A 13098-nucleotide genomic window follows, 5' to 3' on the forward strand; every position below is an offset into this window, starting at 1 on the left:
TGCTCCTCTGGAAACCCAGAGGAGCAGGGCAGGGGGTTGGGGGGGGGCAGTGTTTAGAGATACTGAGAAATCAAAACCAGAACAGAATTTGGTAGTGAAGTATACATGTGATCTGGAACCTCGTGGCCCCATGGTACACACTGGAAGCCAGGGAATTTTAACTTTGGTGTTGCCTGGAGGCTTGGACTAGGCCCAGTGGGTTTTCACAATAGCACAGGTAGCCTAGGTGAGAGGTTTTAATCCAGTCCGTGAGCCTTTTGAACCTGGAGGGTCATTGTGGCTTATGGTATTTTACTCATAAAACGTGACTTTCTGTGGAGTCCCAACTGCCCTTCTTGGGCTTTTGAAAAGGCTGAGTGGGCATCTTTAAGCCACAGGCGCTAAGGCCTCAGCAGAGGTGTGGGTTGCCCCTCACAGGGTTAACGGCATTCCTTCAGGGACTCAGAAGTAATGGCTCCATGCCAAGAGCCTAAAGTGACTCAGGTAATAAGGATACACACAACATTATCACAGTACTTTGCCACAGTGCCACCTGGTTTGAAAACGAGCCAACATCCAACCATCAGAGCAGTTATCCCAGGAAAAGTCACATGCCCAGAACACAGAACCCAGTGTACCCAAAGGCCGTGGTAGACGCTCAGTGGCCCGCATAGATTCCTTGCGTCAGTTTTCCTGATTCCAGTCAATGCCCACTTGCCAGAATCACCGCCTATGAACTTAAATTCAGTTGGCAGAAACACCCTCACACACACACTCCAGTGGAGTGCAAGAGGCCTTGGAAAATGGGAGCAACGTGGCATAAATTAACTTGCAGGCTGCAGGCCTGTGGGTTCCTCTCCAAACAGCTGCAGCACTGCAGCCTTACAAGCAAAAGCCCAGCAGCAGCCAGCCTTCAGCCCAGGCAGGTAGTCTCAAGGCGCCACTGCTGAGTTTCCAGGGAAAAGGACTCCACAGTGCTGTTAGGCATAACTGGGAAGAATATGTGTTGCTTTGCTGCTCTTTTCAAGGCCTCTGGGTCCCAATGCCCTAGAGAGTAGTGGTATGGTTCTTCTAGCTGTTAACTGGTAGTGCCAGGCCAGTGTCACCCACACTGCACTTACTGCCCCAAATTCCATTCTGCATGCAGGCCCAAGGAGGGAATGCAGAGGGACCAGCTTTGGATCCACGTGGCTTGTCTTTAGTTGCCTCTGGATTGCTTAAGTCCACGTGAAGGAAAAATTATCCCTGGGAGGCAGCTTTCTTAGGTCTAAACATTGCTTTGCAAGGGGCAGCCTACACATCACTGAGGCTCAGGCCTGAAAATCCTTGTTCACACAGGAGTGCGGCCCCGGAGCCCCTAGAGGGAGCCCTCACTCAATCTGTCCTGGGTGCCAGAAATACCACTGCAAGGGGAAATGTAAATGAAGGCACTATGCAATGGTGAAGTCTCTCCCCCAGAAACGATCAATGCATAAGGCCAAAATTAAGCCTCCACGCAGGATGCAATATCACCCCCAGATGAGACTCACAATTATTGGATCAGAAGACCCTGATCTGGATGCAGACAGCTCTGGGCAGCTGCTCGAAGCTTGATTACAATGGCCTGGTTAGAAGTTGAATGTAACATGGTAGAATTGACTCCACAGATAAATTTTTTAAAACTGAGGACTGAAAGAGATACTACCCCTTACAAAACCCTACAGCTCTAGCCAAAGACTAAAATTAAATCAGAAGCAAGGCTAAAATCTGTGCTTCTTTGAACACCCGACTGCTGGGAACTTTCTTTTCAGGCATGATAATCAACTAATGAAAGACTCTCTCATACAAATGCCAGAGTCATACTGTTTATTGATCAAAAGACCAAAATTAGTAGACTCATTATGAGAGATGAAAAAATGGAAATGGAATGTACAGCTCTAGTCAATCAGAAGCAATTTCAGAGAATTTTATTGAACTGTCATTTTATTACCAACATTTAACATTTCTAGCTTTGCTACATTTGGATAAGCACATTAGGAAGAAAATGTAAATTAAATACTATGAAAGTTCACTTTTAATGAAACATGATCTTAACAGATATGGATATATTAATTTAGTGGTTTCATTGCATTGTTAGAAAATTATATTATGAAAGATACAAAAAAATCAATAGCCGTTATTATTTCTGTTTATTTTACAATCAGTATGCCATCTTTGCCATTACGGCTTTGAAATTTCATTCTGCCCAACAAGTTTCAAAGAATAGTTCATTACATGCCTTAATAAAACAGTTAAAATATTTACAGATTCAAAATAGATGTTTCATAACTGAAAAAAGTTCACCTGAGAATTCATTATAACATTGCCATTTTTTGATTTTTTTTCCAAGTTGTTGATGTGGCTGAGTGTCCACATGCAACCTGTATCGTCTACTGCACCAAATATATTTGATTCCTTATTTTAAATTAGTTAAGCATTAAGCTATAGTAAATTATGTTATAAAATGTACAGATGGAGAACTTAAATTTATATCCATATTTGTTTTCAATATAACAACTTAACGACAAAATATTTGCTATAGCTGCAGGATTCAAATAATGAAAAAAATTTTAAGGTATGGTTATTTTATCAAGTTAGACCTAACAGCTTTTTAAAAATCATCAAGCAGTGAGAAGGCTAACTCATAAAATAAGGAACAATGATCATGTAAATATGCAATATACAAACTGAAAAACACTTTGCCAAAATTCTGCATGAAGGAAAAGATATACACTGTATACACATAATCCTGTCATTTGTCTTCGGCAGCCTCAAAAAAAAAAAATGAACTTAAAACAAATTTTCTTAGAAAAAACTTCTTTAGAAGTTAATGTTAAAATAGGCATAAATGCGTAATGTTATGCAATATATAAAAACTTCCCCACTTTATGGCCAAAAGACAAAGATAAAAAATTTTTTATCTATCTGTCCCTCTGGATTACAACTTGAAAATGATATAGGTATGAGGTAGTGTAGTTACTTGTATTACATGCTGGCTATTAAAAGTAATGCTATATTTTATGAAACATTACACTTGGCCAATAATCAGAATATCATCAAAATAAACCCTTAATGCTAAACTGTTTATATGTAGAGAGAAATTTAAACCAAGTGCCCTAAAAATCGTATTTAAACTCTGGAGACAACTAGGTTTATAAAATAGAAAGTAATCTTTCAAAGCAGTTATTTACAGTAGCAATTAAAGCAAAAGATTGACATTTGCACATACACAAACTGATGTGACAAACAGTTGAGTGTACACTGAGGTAGGAAATCAAGGAGTCCATTGGCTTGTATAAGATTTTGCATTTTGTAAACCAGAAAAGGTTTTATATTATTTTATATTTTGAAGTTAAAATTTAAAATTACAAGTATCAAAGAAATAGCTACATGGGGGTATATATATATACACACAAACACGTACACATATCATTCTTTTGTAGTACGGGATGCATTACCATTGAATTATCATTCTCCCTGACAAATTCTTGAGTGTACTTATAAAAGCCTCTAGAAAATAAACAAGGCCCAACCAGTTTTCTCTTACAACAACTAAGCTGATAACAGAGATAACATACAAACCACTGAAGATACTAGCAGTATCTTCCCAACGCCGCCACCCGCCCCCATGAAAAAGGGTAACATTTGACAAATTGCTCTGAAATATGAAGTCTGGTCCCCACATCCCCTCACAGCAGAGGCCTACTGGCTTGCGACTCATTCCTACACGGCAGGTGACGGTCTCCCACATCGGCTACACAAGCCCTTCACTAGCCTCAGGATGCAATCTACAAAAGTCTCCTCTCAGGTGTCTCATGTTGGTGAAATGAAGTACTTTCTAATCCAAACACTAAAAATCACTCTCTGTACCCTTTCAAACTGGATTCTGCAAATGTTTCTGTGAATGTGAATATGAAATTTTGTTTTCGTCATTGAGAGGTTCATAGCTTTCGTGTGACTCCCAAACAAGCCTATAACAACAGCAGAATGGCTAAGAACCATGGTAAAATGTTATGGGGTAGGGGCTCAGATGATCAAAACACTATTGTAAAACAGGATTGAATAAACACAAAGACTGATTTTAAAATGCCCAAGTCCAAAATGATTTGTGTGCCCTTATATACTAGATTTGGGGAAGAGAACAAGATTAAATCTGGCTTCCAAATTCAAACCCACAATGGAACAAGATCAAGTTTCATCCTATTTCACAAACCTGCATGGTTGCTGTAGATACATTTTTTTCTATCATAATGCTTTTTACAAAGAAATCATAGGACTTCAAAAAATAGGATGGAAAATGAACTGCCACTCCTGATCAATGTAGGCAATCTTCTTACCCCACGATATCTGGTTTCCTTGCATGGGTGACTTATGGTGGGAAGGCCGACAGCCTTGTATCTGGGGAGCTCTCCATGATTCTAGGGAGGCTAAGACAATGCTACCAACACATGAGCTCATGCCACTGTATCCTGAGTCTTATTTCTTCTTCCAAAGTGACAAGAATGTCAGGAAACAGAAAGATCATGATGGACTCAGATGTGGAAGAGACTGAAAAGAGAAAAGAGGGAAATGACACTTATCTACTGCTGACGCAGCCAGAACTCCTTGAGAGCCGACACTGAGGAGCAGCAGAAGCCTCTGCCTTAGCCCACCGACTGCCCGTTTCCTAACCATTCCCAGCGTAGCTCAGGACTCACAGTGCAGGCCAACCAATCTCCGGTTTTAACAGGAGCTGAAGAGCAAAGTGCCGGGATTCAGGCAAGACGATTACGTCATGTGTTCACGCCGCAGCTCTACACCAATGTTTCCAAGGAGCTGACACCCTACTTCTCAGTAGCACTGAACCCTATCAGCGTTACTTGGGGAGAAATTTTCTTTTAAACCAGTATGTTGTAAGAAGGTCGGATTATTAAACTTTGGCAGGCTACTTCTTGATAGTAAGAACTATCTGCCGACGTTTCAAGGTGTTTAAATGTTGTTTGATACGCTACAGTTTTCATTTTCTTATTTATTTTTAATACTGGGAAGAGTCATTACTAATAGTTATTACTCTTTAAAACATGTGAGTTCTCAAAGCCTTACTACATTTCCACATATGATTTTTCGGTATCCAGGAGGCAAGTCATTTCTGCATCTCCTGTGGAAATCAAGGAAAAGTCAAGGGTTGACTTCAGAGGAATTCCCTTAACAGCAAACTACAAGGGGAGAAAAACGATATTGTTAAGAGACAGATGGCTATGGCTATGCCAGGCTTCCAAGACAATGTCAAAACTTCAGTAGAAAATGAGACGGTCTGAAGGAAGTGGAAGCAAGTTTACTCATCAGTAGTACATTTGTCGGTCATCTGCTGACAGAAATCCGAGATGCCACCACTCTGGCGACACTGCTCCCCGGGCCCAGCCTGCTCCGAGGGGGCGCTGGCAGCTGCCCGGGACTCCGGGCCCCAGGCACCACCCACCTCACCACCCTTGGCACTGGGATAGCGAGGGCTCTGCTCCCCAGCAGGCGGCCCAGCTGCAGGCCCTTCAGGCAAACTCAAAAGCGATGGTAACGTGAGCTCACCATCGGGAGTACTCTTTCCTTTGTCAGAAATTAAAAAGGAAAGTGGGCAATCGGAGGCCGAGTACTTGGCGAGTATCTGTATTTGTTCTTGACTTAGAGCTGCTTCTTTACAGACTTGCTGGCAAAGTCCAGTTAGGTTCTGCTTTGTCTCGCCCAGAGTGGACAAAATGTGATCCCTTTCCTTCAACAAGCTCTCCTTTTCGTTTTGCTGTGAGGGTGAGAAAGAGAATACAGTGAATTGTGTTTATGAGCTCAATCAACATTCCTAAGGTGAGCAAACATTGATATCCACAGTGTCTTCTCATTATATAAGATCATGGGGAATTTTTCCTGTCAATTCAATTCAAAAATATATTTAATATCTCAGGTCCATAAGCCCCCATCCAAAACTCTTAGGCCTACATGTATCTTGGGATTCAGAATTTTTCAGATTTTAGAAAGAAAATACAGATGCACACACAATTCCTCTAGCAGGGTCTGAGGTAGCACCCCACTATCAAATGTCTTCACATTTCTAAATAAAACACATGAAAGTATCCATGCACAAAGTAGGTTAAATATAGACTCTACATACCCTGTCAGCTTGTGTCAGTTTTTTGGCCAAGATAGTTTGTGACAAACTTACATGATTTTCAGAGCTTTTTGGATTTGTGGATTGCAAGTAAATGACTGTGAACTTTTTGGATGGAATGCAACCAAAAAAAGTACAAGCACAGTGATCATAACTCCTGCGAGATTCTAATAATGACAGACATTAGTTGGACATTTACTTTGTGCCAGATATTGTGCTGAATGTTTTGAAATACGTAACCTCAGCTACGTAATCCTCACAATGACTGTTGATTTCAGTAATATCAAACCCATTTTATAGATGGGATTCAGAGTTTAATATGCCCAGCGTCAGAAAGCTAGTGGGTGAGTTACTAAGGTGTGAAGAAAGGAGAAGGGGAGGGGACTTGTGTTTGTTAATTATTATTACTACTGGTGTTGTTATTATTTTCATTTAAATGTTTATCCCTACAGGAAAGTCAACCATGGAATTTTGTTCAAGTTTTCCTGGTTCTAGTCTTTCTGTCCACCATCACTAGTTGCTGCTGACGGTGTGTCTTTTTTCTATCATTGCCCCACCTCATCCTTCCTACTCTACCACTGCATTGCTCCTAATCTAGTATGAGCTAGAAAACCAAATAATCAAGCTGTTTATAAGGTAAGAGTAAATAAATATTGATAGAGGGTCAAAGATTTCTCTTGTGAAATTTATGACAACTCTCTTGGCCTTCTGCTCACTGGCAGCTTCAAGAGAGCTGAGCTGTTCAATGTTGCCAGTTAACATTTAGACAGGTTATTTCATAGTAATCATCTACAATGGTCAACCTTTAAATAGATGCCTTTCTGGGACAAAAATAGCTAAAAGGTTAAAAAGAAATCTGCTTTGCACAAAAGTACTGTTGTGGTTTTATGTAAGTTTTTCTACAAAACTGTGTGTGACTCCAACTATTGGTAGTTAGTTTTTAAATATTTCAAGGCCATCTAATAATTTGAGAAAATCTGCAATGAATACAAAACACTAAATTTTTATATTGCAAGGTATTCTCCAATTTGTTGTGGTTTGAAAACATAGGTATATGCCAAGAAAAAAATATATTTATAAAATAAATAAAAGCAAGATCAATGTTCAGGAAGTACATTTTTTCTTACAGTAGGTTTGTCAGTTGTAGCCTTCTGATAAAAATGAGTCTGCTGGTGCCTACAGGGAGAGAACAGTGCCTACCACATGGCCAGAGAAAGAACACATTTAAAGCAATCAGCACCCCCTTCTCCTTATGGCCCTTCAGAAGCCAATCCAAATGAGTATGGAAACAAAACTTTCAGAAGAAAATAAGAAACCTTTTTCCTTAGTCATAACAATATCAGCCATTGACTCCTCTATCAAAGTTAAGATAAATCTCTGTTCTAAACAGCAACAGACAAAATTTCAACTGTTGGCTGGTTTTATAAATTAAATATGGTTAAGGAAAATAATGAATATTTGACCTTCCTCCCAGAAATTAGAACTACTACTTGACCTACACATACTATGAAGATGACAAATATTTTATAACTTCCATATCTTTTGATAAATATCAATACAACCTTAAATATTCTCACTATTACCTCACTAAATAAAGGCTGACAGGACTATAAGTACGTCCCATACAAGATGGCTTGCTTCTTTACAACAATTAAAACCAATAGGTACAACCCAGAAACTCTACCATGATTATTTCTAGAAATTAAATGTTCCCTTTCTGTTCCTCCATACTTTGAGCTAACTCCTACATGGATAAGTTTCCAGGCAATTAGCTGATTTTTCCATTTCACTCTCATTTTAAAACACAAATTTACTTCAATAGCGCTCAGTTTAACTAAAGCAATTCAACTTAAGAACTTCATGATATCGTTATTAAAGATACCTCCCAAACATACTACCAGTGTCCTGCTACCTATTTCTTCAATATACTTTAATTTTCTTATAATGCAACTCTATAAATCATAAGTGTGAACTGCTATGGCTTTAATCACAGATCTATTTTTAAAAAATGAATCCTGGTAGTAGTCTGCATTTTATGGGAAGAAAACAAATTTACAACCAAATCCACATTTTCAACAGCTAGTGTACAATATTCATTCAATATAAGAAGTAAAAAAAAAAATCAAAATATAACTCACCCAGTAAAGATAAGGAGTGGAAGAATTTGGCACCAAAAGAGCCAGGTGACAGTGACAATTTACTTTAGATTAAAGGGTACTCACTGCTAGAAAATGGTGACTAATAGTCCCTTATGATGCAAAACCTCTGAATAGACAGTTCATAGAAATATAAAAATGAGCCTTAAAAATATGAATACAAGTGCTCAGTTTCACTCATGAGAGAAAAATAAAAGCTACCATGAGATATCAATTCTCACAATCAGATTGGGAAAAAAACAAAAGCTGACAATAAACTCTCCGCTGAGGCTGTGGGCACACAGACACACATATTACTGCTGGTGGGAAAGCAAAATGCCATAACCGCTACTGAAGGGAATTCAATAATATCTAACAAAATTGCATATGTATTTACCCTTGATCCAACAATCCTACTTCTAGGAATCTATCCTGAAGACACATCTTCTCAAACATTAGAGAAAACAATGTTCAAAGTTCTTAACTATGGCATCCCAAATGTCCACTAATAAGAAACTGGTTTGGATTAACTGTGTGTGCTACAGACAGCCACAACTGAGTACTATGGAGCTTTAAAGCAGAATGACAACCACTGTGAACTAAGAAAAATATTTCCTGGAAATCACTTCTTGAGCAAAAACAGTAGAATACAGAATGGTATATATAGAATACTTCTCTGTAGCAGAAAGGGTAATAAAAAATACATACAAAACATGAACCCGTTTTTAGAAAAGAAATGCAAGGGAAAAAACCTAGAGATTAATGGTAATAGCTGCCTACAGGAAATAGCTATGAATAGGGTATAGGGAGAAAATGGGATCAAGACTTTGGAGTAGTTTTTTAAAACACAGTTTTAACTTTTAAACCATACAGATGTTTTACATATTCAAAAATTAAACTTAAAAAATGTGAAGAGTAAATCCTAGAAACAGAGATAGAAACAAATTAAGTTAATTGTATATCAAATTGCTAACATAAAGAACTACTTAGAATAATTTCAAATTTTAAACTTCAGTAATATGGTATATATTTAAGGGCAAAGAAAAAGCAAAGAAATTTTAAATTTTACTCAATCTCTTTATTATTGATAGTAATATTGACATTATAATTTTATGACATATTTTATATGTATGTATTTATCAAATAGTCAATATATTAATATAATTGGAAGCCAAGATTTTCCCTATAATGAAAAGAGATAAAATATAAATACAGAGGGCTTCCCTGGTGGCGCAGTGGTTCAGAGTCTGCCTGCCGATGCAGGGGACATGGGTTCGTGCCCCGGTCGGGAAGATCCCACATGCCATGGAGTGGCTGAGCCCGTGAGCCATGGCTGCTGAGCCTGCGCATCCGGAGCCTGTGCTCCGCAACGGGAGAGGCCACAACAGTGAGAGGCCTGCATACCGCAAAAAAAAGATTTTTTTAAAAAAATAAATAAATACAGGGACTGCCCTGGTGGTGCAGTGGTTAAGAATCCGCCTGCCAATGCAGGGGACACGGGTTCGAGCCCTGGTCCGTGAAGATCCCACATGGCGCGGAGCAACTAAGCCCATGTGCCACAACTACTGAGCCAGCGCTCTAGAGCCCGCGAGCCACAACTACTGAGCCCGCGTGCCACAACTACCAAAGCCCGCATGCCTAGAGCCCGTGCTCCACAAGAGAAGTCACTGAAATGAGAAGCCTGCACACTGCAACTAGAGAAAGACCGCGTGCAGCAATGAAGACCCAATGCAGCCAAAAATAAATAAATAAATAGGGCTTCCCTGGTGGCGCAGTGGTTGAGGATCTGCCTGCTAATGCAGGGGACACGGGTTCGAGCCCTGGTCTGGGAGGATCCCACATGCCGCGGAGCAACTAGGCCTGTGAGCCACAACTACTGAGCCTGCGCGTCTGGAGCCTGTGCTTCGCAACGAGAGGCCGCGACAGTGAGAGGCCCACGCACTGCGATGAAGAGTGGCCCCCGCTTGCCACAACTAGAGAAAGCCCTCACACAGAAACGAAGACCCAACACAGCAAAAATATATAAATAAATTTAAAAATAAATAAATTTATTTTTAAAATAATATATATATAATCGAAGCAAAAAGACAAAAGTTCTAAACTACTAAATTTTGACTAGAAATATCTGCATGAACTCATAATTTCTAACATCTTTTTATTTATTGAAGGATAATATACATCCTGAATGCACTCATGATTTTACAAACACACACACACACACACACACACACACACACACACTTCCCAGAAGAAGCAACACTCCAGCAGCAAGCATGCTTTCTACAGTCTAATACCTGCTATAAGAAACCAGGGATTTTTAGAGAAAGGGGTGATTCCCAAATCTTTGAACAAGAGAGGTACAAGGTGAGCCTATGACATGCTGTTCTAAATGGCACAGAAGCACTAATGGGGTCATGTCAAAAGCACACAGCACCTGGCAGAGGAGGCTGGCTCTCCCCAGGCAAGTCTGAAAAAATGTCAACATCAAGAAGACCGATGACTACTATGGGTTCTAAGAAATTAAATTAGAAAAAAATTAATCCATGAGTCCACAGTGATACTAAAGAGCTGTGGTAGGAGGGAGGGAAACAGGAGGGAAGGTAAGTTCTTTTTACAGAGGAATACCAATAAATGTAAGTGCAATTACAGAATTAGAAAAATCATGATTTTGCAACACCCATTGTATGTAAAGGCCATCAAAGTATGCTTAAAACCAAAGGGCATAGGAGTGTTGGGGAACTGGATATTTGTAAAGTGCCTAATAAACACTCCACAGATTACTAAGCAATTACAAAGGCAAAAAAAAAAAATTGGAAATGATCTGGCAATTCCCATGCACTCAGGTGGGACACCCTGACACTGTGCCTCCCCAGCTGACGCAGTATGAAGGACACAAGGACGAACGTTTAATCTCAACCTAAGAACTCACACTTTCACAGTTTACGTGAAATACAAGGAGTGAAGGAAGGTGTTAAATAAAACCAAGGGGAAACAATCAGACAAACTTTAAGAGTAGACATTTTATGAGAACACTGGCCTAGACTCTTCAAAAAGTTACTGTCATTAAAAAAATAAAGGAGGGGGCGAGAAGGAGTTATTTGTTCTAGATGAAGAGACTAAAAAGACAGAACCAAACGCATCATGTGAGGATAGGATCCTAGTTTGAAAAGGAAAAAATAGCATATAGATGAAATATGTTTGGGGAACAATTAGGGTAATCTGAATAGGAACTATATATATTGTTTAAGATTTATTAATTTTCTCAGGTGTGACAAAGATATTGGTAAATATATGTGATAAAGATATATAAAAATGTCTATTTCTAGAAGATTCATGTTTAAGCGTTTACAGGTGAAATGTCATAATGTGGTAGGTTTCAAATGATTCAGAAAATAAAAGTAGAGCAATAGAGACAGAAAGACACTGAGACCAAGATCACCCAACTGCAGTTAGAAAGAGTCCAAAACTGACTAAGAGGGACAGAGAGAGAGATAAAGACCCATAGACCAACCAAGCAGAGCAGGGGGACACACACCTGGCCAGAGAGACAGAGACTAAGACCCACAGAAACAAGGAGACAGCAAAGGCGGCAAAATGTCAATAACTGTTGAATCTACCCAGGGAGTATAGGGTTGCTTATTGTACCATTCATTTAACTTTTCTGAAAGCTTGAAAGTTTTAGAATGGGGAGGAGGAAAATGAATCTCAAGAAAAAAATGAAAACACATAAACCTGGCTCCCTAGGACACTACAAGCATTTTACTGACAAGGACTATGTCTCATTGATCTTTGATTTCCTGGTACCCAGTACATTTAATATGGAGTGACCAGCAGATGCTTATAGAAAAGACAACTACTAATATTTCTTGAGCCCTGAACACATGCTGGGCAGTACAAAGAGCTTTCCATCCTTGAAGGTATCAGATCCTCGCATCACACCTGAGGGAGGTACTATTCTTATCTCCATGTTATCAATGAGGGAATTGGGTATTGGAGGTGAAATTATTTCTCCAGGCCACAAAGCTACCAGTGGCCAGGCAGAGTTTCCAGCTGTTTGACTCCAAAGCCTCCAACTGACTTTTGTGTGCTAGTGCAGTAGGTTCTCAAAATTTAATGTACATAATAAAGATTTACCCAGGAAACTTTTATAAAATGCATGTTCCTGGGCCCCTCCCACAGGTCTGGGATGGGGCTAAGGCAGGTGCATTTTGAGGGGGCACCCCCGGGTAACTCTGATGCCAATGGTAAAACCACATTTCAAGACAGGCTGCTAAAGGGCCTTACAGAGTGGCAGAGGGCTGTTTCCAGAAACCCATGGGAGGGTTTGGAGATGACAATGCACACGTGACTAGAGCAGCCAGTAAAATGTGACTACAAAAGTTTTTTTTTTTTTTTTGCGGTATGCAGGCTTCTCACTGTTGTAGCCTCTCCCGTTGCAGAGCACAGGCTCCAGACACGCAGGCTCAGGGGCCATGGCTCACGGGCCCAGCCACTCCGCGGCATGTGGGATCCTCCCGGACCGGGGCACGAACCCATGTCCCCTGCGTCAGCAGGCAGACTCTCGACCACTGCGCCACCAGGGAAGCCCGAAAAGGTTTATTTTTAATAAAATACAATTTTCACAACAAAATTCAAAACAGTAAAGACAGATGAGGTCATTTTACTCCTACACCGTCATAATGGACAAGGGAAATGAAACAAAATGGTGTGTGAACACCTCAACCCTGAGTTCCAGAGCTTTGTGAATATTGTGATTTCTGATCACTTATAAGTTGATATCAATCAACATTTAATATCTTCTAAGAGAAATTACATTTTGGTAATTTAATTTTT

The 13098-nt window shown here is 39.8% G+C and overlaps 1 protein-coding gene across 2 annotated transcripts in view; it reads right to left on the minus strand.

The window, feature by feature from the left end:
- Nucleotides 1-2124: 2124 nt before the first annotated feature.
- The window catches only part of BACH1 (BTB domain and CNC homolog 1), a 46736-nt gene continuing 35762 nt past the window's right edge, over nt 2125-13098 (minus strand). For both annotated transcript variants that reach the window (XM_081235502.1, XM_081235503.1), the window contains exon 5: nt 2125-5767. In XM_081235502.1, the coding sequence (XP_081091628.1) occupies nt 5312-5767 (456 nt within the window). In that variant the 3' untranslated portion in view covers nt 2125-5311. The remainder of the gene's footprint in view (nt 5768-13098) is intronic.

The sequence above is a fragment of the Mesoplodon bidens genome, assembly GCF_964165515.1.
Source record: "Mesoplodon bidens genome assembly, chromosome: 5".
Classification (NCBI taxonomy): domain Eukaryota; kingdom Metazoa; phylum Chordata; class Mammalia; order Artiodactyla; family Ziphiidae; genus Mesoplodon; species Mesoplodon bidens.